At 40.1% G+C, this 15,579-nt stretch overlaps 3 protein-coding genes across 3 annotated transcripts; 1 reads left to right on the forward strand and 2 right to left on the reverse strand.

The window, feature by feature from the left end:
• Window positions 1-3,316: 3,316 nt before the first annotated feature.
• LOC106349460 (sec-independent protein translocase protein TATC, chloroplastic-like) lies at window positions 3,317-4,974 on the reverse strand. Its single transcript, XM_013789425.3, has 4 exons — window positions 4,607-4,974; window positions 4,235-4,512; window positions 3,852-4,142; window positions 3,317-3,764 (listed from the first exon to the last, which is right to left on the reverse strand). Exons 1-4 carry the CDS (start codon window positions 4,866-4,868, stop codon window positions 3,555-3,557), a joined length of 1,041 nt encoding a protein of 346 aa, XP_013644879.1. The 5' UTR covers window positions 4,869-4,974; the 3' UTR covers window positions 3,317-3,554.
• A 49-nt stretch (window positions 4,975-5,023) lies between these two features.
• On the forward strand, window positions 5,024-7,973 carry LOC106349440 (origin of replication complex subunit 4). The gene is made up of 16 exons (XM_013789404.3): window positions 5,024-5,252; window positions 5,349-5,439; window positions 5,525-5,581; window positions 5,672-5,719; window positions 5,830-5,880; window positions 5,983-6,026; window positions 6,108-6,171; window positions 6,315-6,401; window positions 6,545-6,636; window positions 6,718-6,799; window positions 6,919-7,004; window positions 7,091-7,200; window positions 7,311-7,403; window positions 7,488-7,552; window positions 7,622-7,765; window positions 7,846-7,973. Exons 1-16 carry the CDS (start codon window positions 5,143-5,145, stop codon window positions 7,873-7,875), a joined length of 1,254 nt encoding a protein of 417 aa, XP_013644858.1. The 5' UTR covers window positions 5,024-5,142; the 3' UTR covers window positions 7,876-7,973.
• Window positions 7,974-8,046: 73 nt separating this feature from the next.
• On the reverse strand, window positions 8,047-14,454 carry LOC106349439 (DExH-box ATP-dependent RNA helicase DExH5, mitochondrial). Its single transcript, XM_013789403.3, has 19 exons — window positions 14,069-14,454; window positions 13,683-13,837; window positions 13,497-13,584; window positions 13,137-13,382; window positions 12,935-13,030; window positions 12,629-12,817; window positions 12,370-12,529; window positions 12,153-12,283; window positions 11,872-12,039; window positions 11,515-11,787; window positions 11,097-11,291; window positions 10,624-10,827; window positions 10,395-10,464; window positions 10,159-10,307; window positions 9,673-9,978; window positions 9,533-9,592; window positions 9,291-9,443; window positions 9,078-9,188; window positions 8,047-8,976 (listed from the first exon to the last, which is right to left on the reverse strand). The coding sequence occupies exons 1-19, from the start codon at window positions 14,258-14,260 to the stop codon at window positions 8,515-8,517; spliced, it is 3,408 nt and encodes a 1,135-aa protein (XP_013644857.1). The 5' UTR covers window positions 14,261-14,454; the 3' UTR covers window positions 8,047-8,514.
• Window positions 14,455-15,579: the final 1,125 nt, after the last annotated feature.

The following is a 15,579-nucleotide window of genomic DNA, read 5'->3' on the forward strand; positions in this document are numbered from 1 at the left end:
AATGCATGAAGAACATGACAATTGTGCAGTGACCAAGACTTGGTCGCTTGTTCCAAGAACTTCGGAGATGCATGTGTTAGGAAACAAATGGATACACAGAATCAAGTTAGGAGCTGATGGCACAGTCAAGAAGCTGAGGTCAAGGCTAGTAGCTCAAGGGTGTGGTCAAGAAGAAGGCATCGACTACTGGGAGACATACAGCCCGGTAGTGAGGACTGCAACAGTGAGACTGATACTCCACACTGCGACTGTCATGAAGTGTGATATAAAACAGATGGATGTAGCCAATGCATTTCTCCACGGTGACCTAACTGAGACGGTATACATGAAGCAGACAACAGGCTTTGTGGATCCAATGAAACCAGACCATGTCTGTCTTCTTCATAGATCACTTTATGGACTAAAACCAGAGCCCACGCGCCTGGTTTGACAAGTTTAGTTCATATTTATTGGAGTTTGGATTCAAATGCAGTGTGAAGGATCCATCTATATTCATATACTCAAAAGGCAAAGACGTCATAATGCTGCTTCTGTACGTTGATGATATGTTAATCACCGGAAACACATCAGAAGTTCAAAAGAGGTTTCTTGAAGATATAAGCAACCAGTTCAGAATGAAGGATCTTGGTCAAATGGAGTATTTTCTGGGGATTCAGGCCAAGTTTCACGAATCAGGACTGTTCCTGTCACAAGAGAGATATGCTCTTGATCTACTAGCTGCAGCGGGAATGAGTGATTGCTTCGATATAAGCACACCTCTACCGATCAGACTCAACAAAGTTCCGGATCAAAACACTATATTCGCAAGTCCGAGTTACTTCAGAAGCTTAGCTGGGAAGCTACAATATCTCACACTGACAAGACCAGATTTGCAGTTCTCAGTTAACTACATATGCCAGAAAATGCATGCTCCATCAATCTCAGATTATCGCCTTCTGAAATGCATCCTGCGGTATGTCAAAGGAACGATAGATCATGGAATCAACTTCGCTCAAGACACTGACTTCACGCTCCGTGCATACAGTGACAGTGACTGGGCTGGTTGTCCCCATACACGAAGATCGACTGGAGGCTTCTGTACGTTTCTTGGGAGCAATATCATCTTGTGGTCTTCAAAGAAACAGCCAACAGTATCAAGGAGTTCTACTGAAGCAGAGTACAGATCTCTGTCTGAAACTGCTTCTGAGCTAAGCTGGATATGTTCAGTAATGAGGGAGATAGGCGTGCCTGTGTTGATAACACCAGAGCTCTACTGTGACAACTTGTCTTCGGTGCATCTCACAGCAAATCCCACATATCACAAGAGATCAAAGCATTTTGAGCTTGACTGCCACTATGTAAGGGAGAGAGTGGCTCTTGGTGCTCTTGTGGTTCGACATGTGCCCGGATATCTTCAACTTGCAGACATATTCACTAAGTCCCTGCCGTATACTGCTTTCGATGACTTGAGGTTCAAACTTGGCATCTCCTCACCACCAACGCCAAGTTTGAGGGGAACTATTAACAAGAAAGATCAAAATGACGCAGCTTCTGTTAAGGACCACAAAGGCATGGGTCTGGAGAAGCAGAGGCCCAAATCAGAAGAGAGCCCAAGCGCCAACATTGAAATTTTGCCTGCTCAACGGCTATCTTTGAAGCAGAAAGAAAAAGACAAAATCGAAGTACAGAAGGTGACGCAAGAGAGAAGAGATGGGAATGGAGTAAGTTTGTACAACAAGTTCTCAGCCCTTGATCTCCTGGACGACTGAGATTATCACATCTGTCTAGGTTTTCACTGTTAGGGTTTTCGTTTAAAGGCTATAAATAAGTAGATCTTGTAATAGGTTTTCTTAAGGAAAAAGAAATGAAATTTCAGTAAAGAAAGAAAGAGATTCATCTTCTTCAAATCACTTTGATATAAACTTCTTTACAAAGAAGGTAGCTAACACTTCCAAGCTGCATGTGTCATCACCAAAATCTGGTAGATTGAATGCCACACTGGAGGACAGCGCTGAAGCTTCTAGAGAAACATGGGATGAAACTAGTCCTATTGGCCCTTCAAGTACAGGTGGAAGAATGTCCCACATCATACAGAAACGGGTATGTTCGGTGAAGTGGAATATATTTCATTGCATTCTCTTACATTGCGATGCGTCGGTAAACTTATTTTGTTTGGTTGGTCTGAACTTGCCCGGTGCTTGACTGTGCAGTGCAAAACCGTCATTAGCAAACTCAATTGACAAGGAGGGTCAGCAGATTGTGCCGATGCTGACAAATATGTGGAAGAGAATTCAGAATGGTTATGCAGCTGGAGGTGTGAATAATCTTTTCGAACTACGAGAGATAGATCAGCGAGTGGAAAGGCTCGAGTACGTGGGAGTAATGGAACTGGCATCTGACGTGCAGTATATGCTAAGGGGAGCAATGCAATTCTATGGATTCTCGCACGAGGTTTAGATCTTGCATCTCAAATTTGTGTGGTTAGTATATAAAGTCAAATGGGTTTAATAAAAGGTGAAAAAAATCTTTTGCAGGTGAGATCTGAAGCAAGGAAGGTTCACAACCTCTTGTTTGATCTACTGAAAATGTCTTTCCCAGACACGGATTTCCGGGAAGCAAGAAACGCTCTTTCCTTCTCCGGTCCAACGCCAAGTTTGGTGTCTACATCTTCCCCAAGGGGAGCAGGTATTAGTCAGGGTAAGAGGCCAAAGCCGGTAGATGAGGGGGAACCGCATCATGATGACAATGCGGTAGATGCCAGAAGAAGACATGCAAAGCATCACAGGCATAGTGAGGTGGTTACTTCAAGTGATAGCGAGGAAGAGAAAGGAGGAAGAAGACGGGGTTAATACCACCGGCACAGCAGAGGTTCAGCGTCGTCCAGAGACTCAGAGGATGGGGGCAAGAGTAGAAAGAGAAGGCAACACAAAAGGGGAGAGTCTTCAAGTGAGGATGATGGAGCAATGCGAAGGAGAAGGCATCATAAACATGACAGAGAGTCAGCATCCGAAACTGATGGAATGTTGTCAGATGAGAAAAAAGAGCACAACAAAGACAAGTGAAGGCGGGGACTAGCACTAGAAAGTTCCTTTGTTTAAATTCACTCAATCATTTGAACCGAGTGTTGTGCAAGCATTAGCACAAAGACTCTTTAATATTGTTGTGATTTACTTGTTGCACTTGTCTCCGTTGTTTATGTCTAATCTGACATCAGTCCGATTAAAGGCCTGAGAACAATCCTAAATGACTCTGGACGCATTGACCATGTTGTTTTTCAGCTCTCGAGTGTGTTATTATACTGTGGTTTATAATGAAATTGTTGTCACTAGTCGATACATTTTGTAGGTACCTCCATGTTAATGGTTTGGTATCAATTTTTTAAATATAATGTTCATGGGCTGTAGCAGATGAGTTACATAGCCACATTGAGATATCTATGTTCTCTTTTTTTGGTTACTAAATTTGTATATTCAAAATTATGTTTCAGATAAACACTTTAAGATACCAAACTGTGGTTTCTTGCACGGAGGGTGATATACTCTACAAGAAAGATACACACGATTTTATTTTGTTCCTCAGCGACCTGTGAGCTTGACCATCCATGCACCACCCAAGTAGAGCCCCAGAAGCGGTGTAGCTAGGAGCATCTGAGTGACAGGGTCTGTCGAGGGCGTGACCACAGCTGCTACAACCACCGCACCCACCACTACATATTTCCATATTGAAAGCATTTGATCTCCCGACACCACCCCTACTTGTCCCAGGAGTAACTGAATTACCGGAACCTGTAAACGAACAAGAAGCCATATGGCAGGTGAAATAGTATATTATTATAACATAACCGGAACATTTATATTCTCATTGCTACATACCTGGAAAGACAAGCCGGTGCTGAACATAAGCACTAGCACAAACTCAAAGTACTGGTCGATAGACCAGAGAGATTCAACCACCCCTTCGGCGTAGTTGACAAAGAAATTCAAGGCAGCAGGGGTTAAAACCCAGTAGGAGAAGGCAAGTCCAGCATAGAAGAGCAAGGAGGAACCAAACACAATTGGCCCCAGAAACCTTCTCTCAGCTCGTGTCAGACCAGGAAGTACAAAAGCTATAATCTCATACAGTATCACCGGACTCCCTAGTAGAAGCCCACAGTAACCCGAGACCTGCACCACAACAAACATGAAAAAAAAAAAGTAATCTTTTTGCTCTTTTGAGTATATGATCATTTAGCTTATTAGTCCAAGCGGGCTCTGACCTTTAAAGTTGTGAAGAAAAACTCGCCTGGAGCTAGCTGAAGAAACCGTACACCCTGTGTTTTGACGGGAGCTTCAAGAAACACGATTAGATCTTTGGAGTAGGCGAAGCATCCCGCGATTGCAGCTCCCACAGCTAAAACAGAGACGAATATTCTCTCCCGGAGCTCCTCCAGATGATCAAAGATAGTCATCTCTTTGTCATCAGGGAGCTCATCTTTGGCAGGATACAGAAACTCATAGATCGAACTCGCTTTATCTTCTTGCTCAAAGGACGCATCTGCAACACAAATGTTTACTAATATATCAACTCTGGAAGCTTAAAAGAGTAAACTTTCGAGACAAACATACAAAGAAACCGGAGTTCAACATGCCTGGTCTTTCTTCTAAAGCAGAGCCAACGCCGGGAATGGTTTCCGTCGATGAATCGCCGGAATTTTCTCCCAGAGCTGATAATCGAATCACCGGACCTAAGACTTTCCTAGAGCGTCGCGTCACACCGTATCGGAGTCCACCTTCCTTCCACGAATTGCAGAAACTCACAGTGTACGGAGGCTTCCTAGGCGAATCCAAACTGAGATTGGTGAGCCGGAAATGGTGGATTAGAGCAGCAGAGCTCGTGCTTGTGCTGCCCATAGCTTCTCTATGTCTTCTCCACTCCAAACCTCTCGTTTGCTTGCTTGCTTGCAAGAAAGAGCCTCCCGCCTCAGAGAGAACGACTGGCTCTCAGAGAGTTTACATCGTCTCATGTATATTCAAAACGACATCGTTTCGAAAAAGCAAAGGCCCATATATCCAGAAACGACATTTAGAGAGCAAAAGCCCATCACGGCCCATAAACCTCAGTTAAATCACTGGTTACGATGGTTCACTGAGGGCTGAGTCATTTTTTCCCGCCAACTATTTTCCGATGGGCAAAGAGAATCCGGCGGAGAAAGCCCTAAATCTGATTCGCGGGCGACTCTGCGATCCTACTTTCGTCTTCAGACCACTCTCCGGTCCTCCAGACAGCAACTACAGGTTTTAATTGCTTTGTCTTCTGTCTGAAAATGCCGTAAATTAGTTTCATTTTGATGAACCCTAAATAAAAAATCGTCTTTTTTTTTTTTTTCATAGCAAGTTGAAGTTCATTGTATCAACCTCTATCACGGAGGGATGCAACAATTCAATCTTGCTTCTGGGCCCTCGTGGCTCTGGAAAAGCTGCTGTATTGATCATCCAACCTTGTTTCTTTATACTCTTTCTCTCTCCTTTCGTAGCGTTTGATTTTAGTTTTTTTAAATGATTTTCAGGTCTTGGATCTTGTTGTTGGCGATTTAATGGAAGAGTATCCAGATTCAGTAACACTAGTATGTGTGATTTTGTGCATAAAGCCATTTACATTGGGAATTATCATATATTCATCTTGTAATAACTATCACCTTCTGTTGTTGATGCAGATCAGATTGAATGGACTCCTGCACAGTGAGGATAATTGTGCATTTAAGGTCTGGTAGCTTGAGAGAGCTAGCGATCTCAATCTCTTAGTTAATTTTGTATCTATGTTCATCATTTCCGAGGGGTGGATATTCACTGGCTTCTATTTATTTTATTTCAGGAAATTGCCAGACAGTTGTGTATGGAACACCACCTGCTCTTCTCCAAAATGGTATATGGCGGCATCCTTTTCACTTTTCATCAAATGTTCGTTATGCTTTTAGTTGTTTAACTAATGTGGCAGTTGTCTTGACTCTTTCTTTTTTTTTTTCAGGCATCATTCGATGAGAATTCACAATTCATAATAGCCATGCTGCGGTGAGTTTAGTTACCTTGGCACAGAGAGCATTTTGGCTGTGTTGATATTCAATTCAGACGAACTGATTGAGTTTTTTTCAGGGAATGTGGACTAGCACATAAGACAATCATCTTTGTGCTTGATGAATTTGACATGTTTGCACAGGCAAGTGTCTCGTTTTCTCTATTATAAAATAACATTTTAGCTAGAAGCCATCCTAAGGTTGGGAGGTAGTGCAGAACCTTTGATAAGCTAAGGAAATGGACGTTGGCCATTTCTGTGAACTCACTTATATTTGGTTTATATAGGGAAAGCAACGGTTGCTGTACAGTTTGCTGGATGCTATGCAATCTGTAACATCCCAAGCTGTTGTCGTCGGTATTAGTTCTCGCCTGGTATGAACATTCAGGCATAGAGATATGCATGCTTTGGGTGTAGATTATTTCTAGTTAATTTATTTTCCTAGAACTATATGATTCTTATGTTTGAGGAAAGTACTCTGGCTCAGAATCTTATAATATGCAATCTCTCACCACAGGACGCTGACCAACTCCTTGAGAAAAGGGTGAGATCTCGCTTTTCACACAGGAAAATCTTGTTTCTTCCTCCTTCTAGGGAAGAAATTGACAGGTAATGGACAGCTTATCTTCTGTAATATGTAGAAAACATTTTTCCAAAGAACTTGTTTTACTAATAGGATTATCTTTCCAGTTTATTGGAACACCTGCTTTCTCTACCAGCAGACTCTAGCTTCCCCAGTGGATATGTTACTCAGTTCAATGAAAAGATTAAGGTTCTAACCCTCACTCCCAATCAATACTGTGTCATGCGTATCTTTTATATGATGTCAATTCTTGTTCTGAAGAACTGATAGTTTCCAATTAACATTTTTTTTAATTGCGTAATGTGCAGAATATAACATCAGATACGAGATTTAAAGACATGCTGAAGACTTTTCTAAATGCCAATTCTACTGTCAACAGTTTGCTGAAGTTTATGTAAGTTCTTCATTTCCAAGAGTGAGCTACTTTCTTGTTTAGTTAAATGTCATTTTCTCTTTGTTGAGGCTATCTTTTGATGTTAGATTCCGCGCTGTTTCTTCAATGAATTTGGAATCTGGCCTCCTCTCTCTTGAGAACTTCAAAACAGCACTTTCAAGTATGCTAAGGCAACCAAAATTGGAAGCCGTTAGAGGTATAAAAGGAATTTAGATTCACTCGACTTGCGAGAAATATGTTTTTTGCTTATTCATTTTCCTTGGAGAGATAGTTAAATGAATTAGCACCACTATCTTTGTTGAGCAGATTGTTCCATACTGGAGCTTTATCTTTTGGTATGCATGAGGAGGTTAGAAGTGAAAGAGCAAAGCTCATACAACTTCATCAGCGTGATGAAAGGTAATCTGTTAATTGAATTTGGTTTAAGAAATGATGAAAGTTGCGCCACAATGAAAAATAACTTGGGATTCTATGTGTTTACAGAGTATAAGACGATACACGATTCTTTTCAGACCTCAGACTTTTACGCACAAAATGTCTGCCTACGTGTAAGTGTATAACTCTCATAAGATGTCAAGGTTTGAATATGGGGGTGATTAAAATTACTGGCATGACAGGCATTTGAGCACCTGAGAGAGCGAGAAGTTATATGCTACGCAGAGAATAGAGGACAGTCTCAGGCAGGTGAGTACCGTCCCATGAAGCTTTTAATATCAGCCTCTGAGCTTCATCAAGGAATGAGATCTCATGCCTGTTGCCCCGTAAGTCTCCATTTTCCTAGCTTTTATTTTTGTCAGCCGACTTCACTTGGTGATATCTTTTTCTTTTTCTGCTGGAACAGGCCATTCTTCTCAAGTTATTGGACCATTGATCTCTCTGTGTTTTCCTGTCCCTTATGAATAAGGACAGTTCTTTAATGACCATGTATGTGTATGTTTATTCATGGTGAAGCTACTCTGTTTAGAACCAGTCTTCAGTTTTGCCTATGCTGTGCGTTTTCTCCACCTGTCAGTTATATCTATATGTCTAGATGGAGAGAGTATGTTAACTTAAGACTCACTTGCTCAATATCCGATTACAAGCTCCAACACAAACAACGGTCTTCTTACAACCTACAAGATTTACAAGTGGGCAATTACAACGGTCTTCTTCATCTACAACACTTAACCTCATCTTATAAAGTCTCCACCCCATCTTAGAATTACACCATATGCTAAAATTGCAACAGTCAACAGAGGCATCTCAATGCTCACATTAATTCACCACATCCAAATCAATTCTCTTATATGTGTGCTTGCACCACGGAGTTTACTCTCCAGCCCCACCCTTTCTGTGCCATATTATGAGAATTTATCTCCCTTCAACCCCATCTGGTCGCATGCCACAAATGTTCCGAGATAATCCTTTTTCTTCCCACTTTTACTTCCAGGTTCGCCCAGGAAATATTTGGACTCCATAAAATCGCCGCCTTCTTGTTGTCTTCTAGGTGATTGAACTCAGCAAAAGGCAATCAGAGGTGATCCTTCTTGCTTCTCTTCAGCAGGTTTGACATATGATTCACGTGCTTGTGGCTTTCCTTAGCCCCACCCATCAGCCATCGTATAGCTTCAGCTGCAGCATCCTTCTCAGCACTCTTCTTGTTGCTGCAAGGCTGTCCCATGATCTGCGTCCCGTTAAACTCTACTGTGGATTGGAACTTGCTGTTCTTCAACTGCTTTGTCTTATACATCGGTGCTGCATGACCCGCCCTTGTGAGCATTGTTTGGAGCTGACTCTTCGAATTGTCACCCCCCGGCCCACTTTCGGTCCTTGAAACCAGTGTCGGTTGTGTTGACACCGCCGACGTTCCTAAAGGCTTAAGTGCTTGCCGACCAAACACAAAGCTTCCCTCACATCTATCCTCAGAGACCAATAACCGTATAACCGATAAGAGGTCACGGTGTGCTTGCATGTCCATTTTAGGATTAAGTAACTGAAAAGTTATTGAAAAAATATTCATAAACACAGTTGAAAAACCTGATAGAATAAACACAACAACAGAGCTGACTAGTTTTGAGATATTATGAAACTCACTTTGCTCTGTATCAGCTCGTCCAGCTCTTTCTTCAAGGTTTGGTACATCTCCGCAACAGCAGGTTTCATGAAAAAATCCAAGTATCCTCCCAACATTTTCAGGTGGCCATCCTACCAAAAACAAGAGGTTGGCAATAAAAATTTATGTCAGTCTTGTCTGTCAACAAAGAAACACAAGTACAAGCAAAAAAAACGATAGACAGAGAAGCTCACAAAGTCTCCTCTGGAAACGCTACCGCCAAAGAGGATAAGCACAGAGTCAGATACAGCTGTTGAATCCCTCACGAATATAGAGTTCACTTTAATCTTCTCGTTGAAAACCAACCACGGATATGGTATTTTTGTTTCCCGAGCATTTACAGAATTCTATAGAAAAAGAAGTGTAATAATAAATTTCCAACCAAACAGTAGTGTAAGATAATTTTCTTATTAATTTTGATTGGATGGAAGCATACTGAATAAAGAAGAACTTGGCCATCCTCCATAGTCTTCAGGGAAAATGATCTCTCATTATGCTGCATGTGTCATTCGTATATATAAATGCTCAATAAAGTAGAGTGCTGAATAGAAGAGTGAGAAAAGGAGAAGTACTAACCACAACCGAGCAGATTCCTGGATACAATCCATAACAAATAACTGCTCGGGTAAGATTCTCATCATTCCCTCCTGACTTGCAGGTCGCTGGAGTTCCATCTATTAATCCGGTATCCTTGAGTAATGAGAAGAACTCTTTCCGGAGAGAATCAATAGCTCTCATCGACTGTATTGAGAGAAAGTTTTTCCAGCAGTAATCATAAACCCCAGCCTCTTCCTCAGCTCTTTTATACCTCTCATATGCCCGAACAAGTGCAAGATGATCACTGTGATCACGTGAAAACTGAGACTTGGCGGCTTCTGCGAGCTGTGAGAGGTAAAAACAAACACATTTTTCAGGGGACAGGGAGATTTCACAACACGTCGTACCAATCTGATTTGAAGACGAGATGTCTTTGGGTAAAACAAGAGACCAATTAATGGTACAGAGTGCTAGATAACTAGTTGAGCTGCATTTGATTATTTACATCATGGGAGAAGGACTTACATCTTTCTTGTCCAGAGGTGTTAGGAAAGGATCTCTCACACTCAGGCCAGCCGCAACAGTCAATATGGGATCAAGGCAACCTAGAATGGCTCCTAGTATGAGCATTTTTCCAAGCTTTGGCTCCATGGGAAGCTTCGCCAAATAACGACCTGCAGCAAATTTCAGCCACATGAGATAAACTTAAGTCCTGCTACTCAAAAGTGCTATGATTCAGATGAAAGCATTTTACTTCTTACCTAGAGCTGTGAGCTGTTCATTCTCATCCAATGCCCCTATTATCTTCAGATATCCAATGGCCTTTTGAACCTGCGGGCAAAGTTGAAGAAACCATACATGAAGCAAGATAAATTAGACTGAAGATACTACTATTTCGTTGACTGCTATAAGGTTGGTTTAAAGCAAACACCTTAACATGAGTAAATTTCTAAATAAGAAATACAACCATGGAATAAACAAAAAGTGTACCGCTAATAATTCAGGAGATTGCAGTGCCCTTGATAAGAACTCAGATATAGTTCCAAAATTTAAGCTTTTGATTTGCAGACACAGTGACTGTAAAGGCGTTCTCAGAATTTCAGGCAACTGATATTCTGCAAAAGCATCATATAAGCACTTTGGGTACAGATGGTAACACTGGCCAGGTTGAACACGACCAGCTCTTCCTCTTCTCTGCAATCACAAAAAAAGCATGAGAATTAACACTAAATGTAAGCCCAAAAGATTGTTGGTAATGGATACTTATACTCAGTTCTAATTGTCCAGTGTATTTGAAATGCAACTGCGCTTATAACACAAACAGATAACATCTAGTAACTGGTATATCTACCGTACCACTAATACATGTCCATGTGTCCAATGTTCACTCTTGTCCTCTTATTAACTGTCAAGACTATTATTTGATCCTCAGAAGCTATCAACCCTGAAAAAAGTAGCAATACCTGCTGAGCTGAAACCTTGGAAATCCAAGAAGGAAGCAAACAGGGGGTGTTGTTTAATGCATCATAGGAGGTCTCTTTTGCCTTTCCACAGTCGATAACAAAAGCAACATCATTGATCGTGATGCTCGTTTCTGCGATATTAGTGGCCAGAACTATCTTTCTCACTCCACTTGCAGGTTCTTCAAATATTAACCTCTGCATCAATTCAAATGAAGTAAACAGTAACTGATAAGCATGATTTCACCCGTACAAACGTTCCGGTTGCAAAGGAAAGAGAAAATGATAACAGCTCTGCTTTTTTAAACAATCTTTATAAAATGCAGACTACAATTAACACGGATCAACTACAATACTGATATTCTAGTAATACTAGCATAAGATGCAAGTAGTCATCAGGAGAGAAAGTTATAATCATCACCTGCTCAAAGCTTGCCATAGAACCATGGCAAGCAAGCAACATAACCCGGTTTGGATTGCCAAAGATTGGATGAATCTGGAGTTTATCTTTCAGAGAGCTGATATCATCCCATCCAGTCATAAAAACTAAAATACCACCAGGCCTCTCATTCTCACATAAATGGCAAAGGAGAGATTCTATGAGATTAAAACCAATACAATCAGGATTCCAACAAGATAAAGACTCTCGAGTCTCAGGGCTAAACTCCTTGAAATCAGCCGCTCTCAGTGCATCCTGTTTACATATAAGGGAAAAAAATAAATGAGGACCAAAAACGTACAACAAAACAAAAGTAGACCGATATTCTATTTCTAATACCTCCACAACAGACGCAATTTGGCTCTTCCTTTTTCTTGGGATCTGTTTGTTCATCTTCCACAATCTTTCTTGACCATAGTCATCAATTTGATTGTACGGAGTCAATCTGTACCTGAACATCTCCAGAATATCCTCTAAGAAATAACTACGAACTGGATACGTAAAGCCCTATAGTGAGTAAGAAAATAAAAGTAAAACATATTAGATCACTGGGGCTAAAGCCGCTAAACTGAGCAAAGATCAATCATCCCATAAAGATCAAATAGTTATTTCCTACTTACTGGAATGTGAATTACACCTGCCCCACCAAAGTATGACGAGAAAAGCTCAGCATCTAAAGTTGCACTCATCAGAATCAGCTTAAGCTCTGGGCGGCGTGGTAGGAGATCTTTAAGAATGATTAGCAAGAAATCTAAAACACAAAAATAATATAGTAAGAAATCGCATTCCACTTAAGCTCAAAAAACGAGGTGTTCCATGACAAGAAAAGTTATATACCTTCATTCATTCCACGCTCATGAATTTCATCCACAATAACATGAGTAACTCCTCTTAAACTTCGATCTACCAACAACCTTCTCAACAAAATGCCTGTGGTGCAAAACAGTAGCCGTGTATCTCTTCCTCTAACACCTTCCAATCTAACTTTATATCCAACCTTCACAAAATTACGGGGAAGAAAACAAGAAAGAGAACTTAACAGAGTGAGGAATTCCAAATATAAGGCTCCAAGCCAACTAGATATAGGAAAACTCACGGATTCACCCAACGGCTCTCCTCTCTCGCAAGCAACCCTCTCCGAAACAGACATAGCAGATATTTTTCTTGGTTGAGTACAGATGATATTGCATAAAGCTCCACGGTTTGCTTCAATCTCTGATTCTAAAATAAACTGTGGAATCTGTGTGGTCTTGCCACAACCTGTTTCTCCAGAGACAACAATAACCTGACATACCAAAAATGATGTGAATTATCGAAACAAATACAAAACCAACAAGACTGTAAAGTTAATATTCAATTTTCGATTTGATACAGATGTCACACGATTCTCTGCTTTGCATACCTGGTTTTGTGATATCGCTGACAGTACCACATCCCGCTGCTTATATGCAGGGAGACATCTGCGACATTCCAGCATTCTTTGACCTTCAACCGATTTCTAATCAATGAAAGAGAATATAAAACTCAACACAACGAAAATAAATAGTGGGATAGCTAGTTAAAATTAAGGACCTAACATAAATAGGTAGGTGACAATGCCTAACCTCCCAATAGTCTTGTCGTTCACGCAGCTGTAAGCTCCTCTGCCAAAGAATTTTGTCGAGCGCAGTCTTGCTGGCAGCCGGGAGCTCAGGTTGCTCAAGAAGCCCTTCATCGGTAGCCATACTGCTTGTGCTACTAGTTCTTGAGAAGGAATTCACAGGGATACCATCCGTCCTCTTTGATTTTTTACTGAGGTGTTCTTTGAGGTAAGCATCAACTCTTTTAACAATGTCCGTATGCACACTCACCTATCAATTTTGTTTTTTTTTTTTTTTTAACTTTTCTAAGAAACCATAAGAAAAGACAAGCCTATTGTATAATTCCAAGAGACGATGAGTCAAGAGGAGAGTAGATATTATTACCTCCCTCAGAGGTCTCTTGTCATCTAGATCAAACCTATAGTTGGGGAGTGGGATCTTACTGAACACAACAACCTTAGCATATGCATGACTGCCAAAAAAAAAGAAGAAGATTTTCTTGTGAGAAACAACCACCGGCTAGAACCTAAACCAGGCATAGAGTGTGATTGATTGATACGGATGGTTTACCTATACAATCCAAGACTTGTAGCGAGTGCAGCAAGTTTATCAAAATCCCTTCGATCTTTCTTCTCCCTGGAAATAACTTCTTGCTTTACAGAATCGCGCAAAAGCATAGACAAGTTCCTTCTCCATTCATCCAAGTTGGCACAATGAAATGCAACCTGCAAACGCATATCACTGACTCGGTGAGTAAGTAATTAACAAGACTTCACAGTAGGAAAGGAAGCGACTTGCGCAATAGGTGTTCAACTCAAACTGGATTCCAAGAACATGCGACTCAAAAACTAAATAATTCACCATTGCATGAGCATCAGTAAGCTTATAAAAAATCGAATTTTGAGGTCAACCCGTTGCATAGGTATTGAAGAGAAGGCGAGAAAGAGAGAAGTTACCGGCTCGGGGAGTTGAGCAACCTCGGAAACGCTGTCATCGTAGGCCGATACAAGGCGAGTAGGCAAGAATGGTGGCTTTTGCGATTGCGTGTGGGAGAGAGGAAGAGGATGAAAGGCGTAATCTGGAGGGGTGGAGCGAAGCCTTTGGTGAGGCGGAACGTAGAGGGAAGGATGAGGGAGACGATCCTTCATCGGAGATACCAAAGCAAAGGAGCAAAGCCGTTCGTCTCAGAAACCGAAAGTATTCTTTATGCGAGAGATCTCCGGCGAAAGGATTAAACTTTACTTACTGGACTCGCCGTGGCGACAACTAATCAACTTTACCAAAATACCCCTCTCAACTCCCTATATTTTTGGCAAGTCAAATCCCCTGAGGAAAGATAAGATTGATTTAGGATGTTTTCAAGTTTCCTTATTACGATCTCTTTATGTTGGGACCAAAATTAAACAAATCGGTAGGTATAACCAGGTCCGGCCCATTGAAAATCTTCCAAAACTAACTGAAGTTAACCGAGAGTTTCACGTGATTTGTATTAAAATGACAAATTCACCGTTATTGAAACATGAATTTTAAAAATTCATTTAAAATCCACTGTTATTGAATTTGACATTTCTTAAAGTACTCTGAAATCCACTGTTATTGAAAATATTTTAAGTTGTGGAGTTTTAAAGTTTTCAGGTGATTTTAGGGTGTTTGGGTAGGATTTGTTAGTTAAAAAAATTAAAACCTAAATCCCATAGTTTTAGGTGATATTCTAGAGTAGTTTAACAAAAATCACTTAAATCTCTGCAACTTATTGAAATCATCTAAAATCCCATTAAAAATCAAATCACATCAAATGTTAAATTGAAAACATCCCCCTTAGTTTTATTTTGGTTAGAATTCAAGCTACTTTGGTTCCTTTAGTTTATTTGGTTAGTTTGATTAAAAATATAAGTAGGATTGATATGGTTTTGTTAAACTAAACCAATTGTTGGTATCAATAACCTATAGCTGGATTTTTAAAATATGTCAAATTGAATCAACACTTATAACCGAACTTAGGGCTTGACAGGTGTAACTGTAGTGGTTGCGGGATAGTTGCGATTTTAACCGTTATTAAGAGATTGTACGACTGATACATTGGTTAGAAATTAGTGCGTTTGTGAGATATTTATAACTGGTTAACTACCAAATGCAACAGTGGTTAAATAATAAATTAACAATGTATATATTTTTATAATTATAAAAATATTAAAAATCATATTATTGTAATAAATATAAAATTATATTATTATAAAAAATTATAGAAAATTTTTTAAAATTTTTTTATAATATAAATTAAAATTATATATAAAAAATTATATATTATTTCAATTTAAATTTTTAAATGAATATTTTTCTTTTTATATTTATATAGTTTTTAAAAATTGGTTTATCCTCCTGTAAGTAAATGATATCTGAAATCAATTTTTGAATTCAAGAGAATTAGAAAGGTTTGACGTGATTTAGAGTGTTTTCTGTTATTGTA

This window comes from Brassica napus, chromosome C7 (assembly GCF_020379485.1).
Source record: "Brassica napus cultivar Da-Ae chromosome C7, Da-Ae, whole genome shotgun sequence".
Classification (NCBI taxonomy): Eukaryota; Viridiplantae; Streptophyta; class Magnoliopsida; order Brassicales; family Brassicaceae; genus Brassica; species Brassica napus.

What these genes read in the sequence shown, in the direction of transcription:
- LOC106349440 (XM_013789404.3), top strand. Translation starts at nt 5,143, where the DNA reads ATGGGCAAAGAGAATCCGGCGGAGAAAGCCCTAAATCTGATTCGCGGG. An exon ending in AACAGTTTGCTGAAGTTTAT is followed by an intron (nt 7,005 to 7,090) that starts GTAAGTTCTTCA and finishes TTTTGATGTTAG; the next exon opens with ATTCCGCGCTGTTTCTTCAA. An exon ending in CACAAAATGTCTGCCTACGT is followed by an intron (nt 7,553 to 7,621) that starts GTAAGTGTATAA and finishes CTGGCATGACAG; the next exon opens with GCATTTGAGCACCTGAGAGA.
- LOC106349460 (XM_013789425.3), bottom strand. Translation starts at nt 4,868, where the DNA reads ATGGGCAGCACAAGCACGAGCTCTGCTGCTCTAATCCACCATTTCCGG. An exon ending in TGCTTTAGAAGAAAGACCAG is followed by an intron (nt 4,513 to 4,606) that starts GCATGTTGAACT and finishes TTTGTGTTGCAG; the next exon opens with ATGCGTCCTTTGAGCAAGAA. An exon ending in GCACCGGCTTGTCTTTCCAG is followed by an intron (nt 3,765 to 3,851) that starts GTATGTAGCAAT and finishes GTTCGTTTACAG; the next exon opens with GTTCCGGTAATTCAGTTACT.
- LOC106349439 (XM_013789403.3), bottom strand. Translation starts at nt 14,260, where the DNA reads ATGAAGGATCGTCTCCCTCATCCTTCCCTCTACGTTCCGCCTCACCAA. An exon ending in TGAACAGCTCACAGCTCTAG is followed by an intron (nt 10,308 to 10,394) that starts GTAAGAAGTAAA and finishes AATTTGCTGCAG; the next exon opens with GTCGTTATTTGGCGAAGCTT. An exon ending in CACCTCTGGACAAGAAAGAT is followed by an intron (nt 9,979 to 10,158) that starts GTAAGTCCTTCT and finishes TACCTCTCACAG; the next exon opens with CTCGCAGAAGCCGCCAAGTC.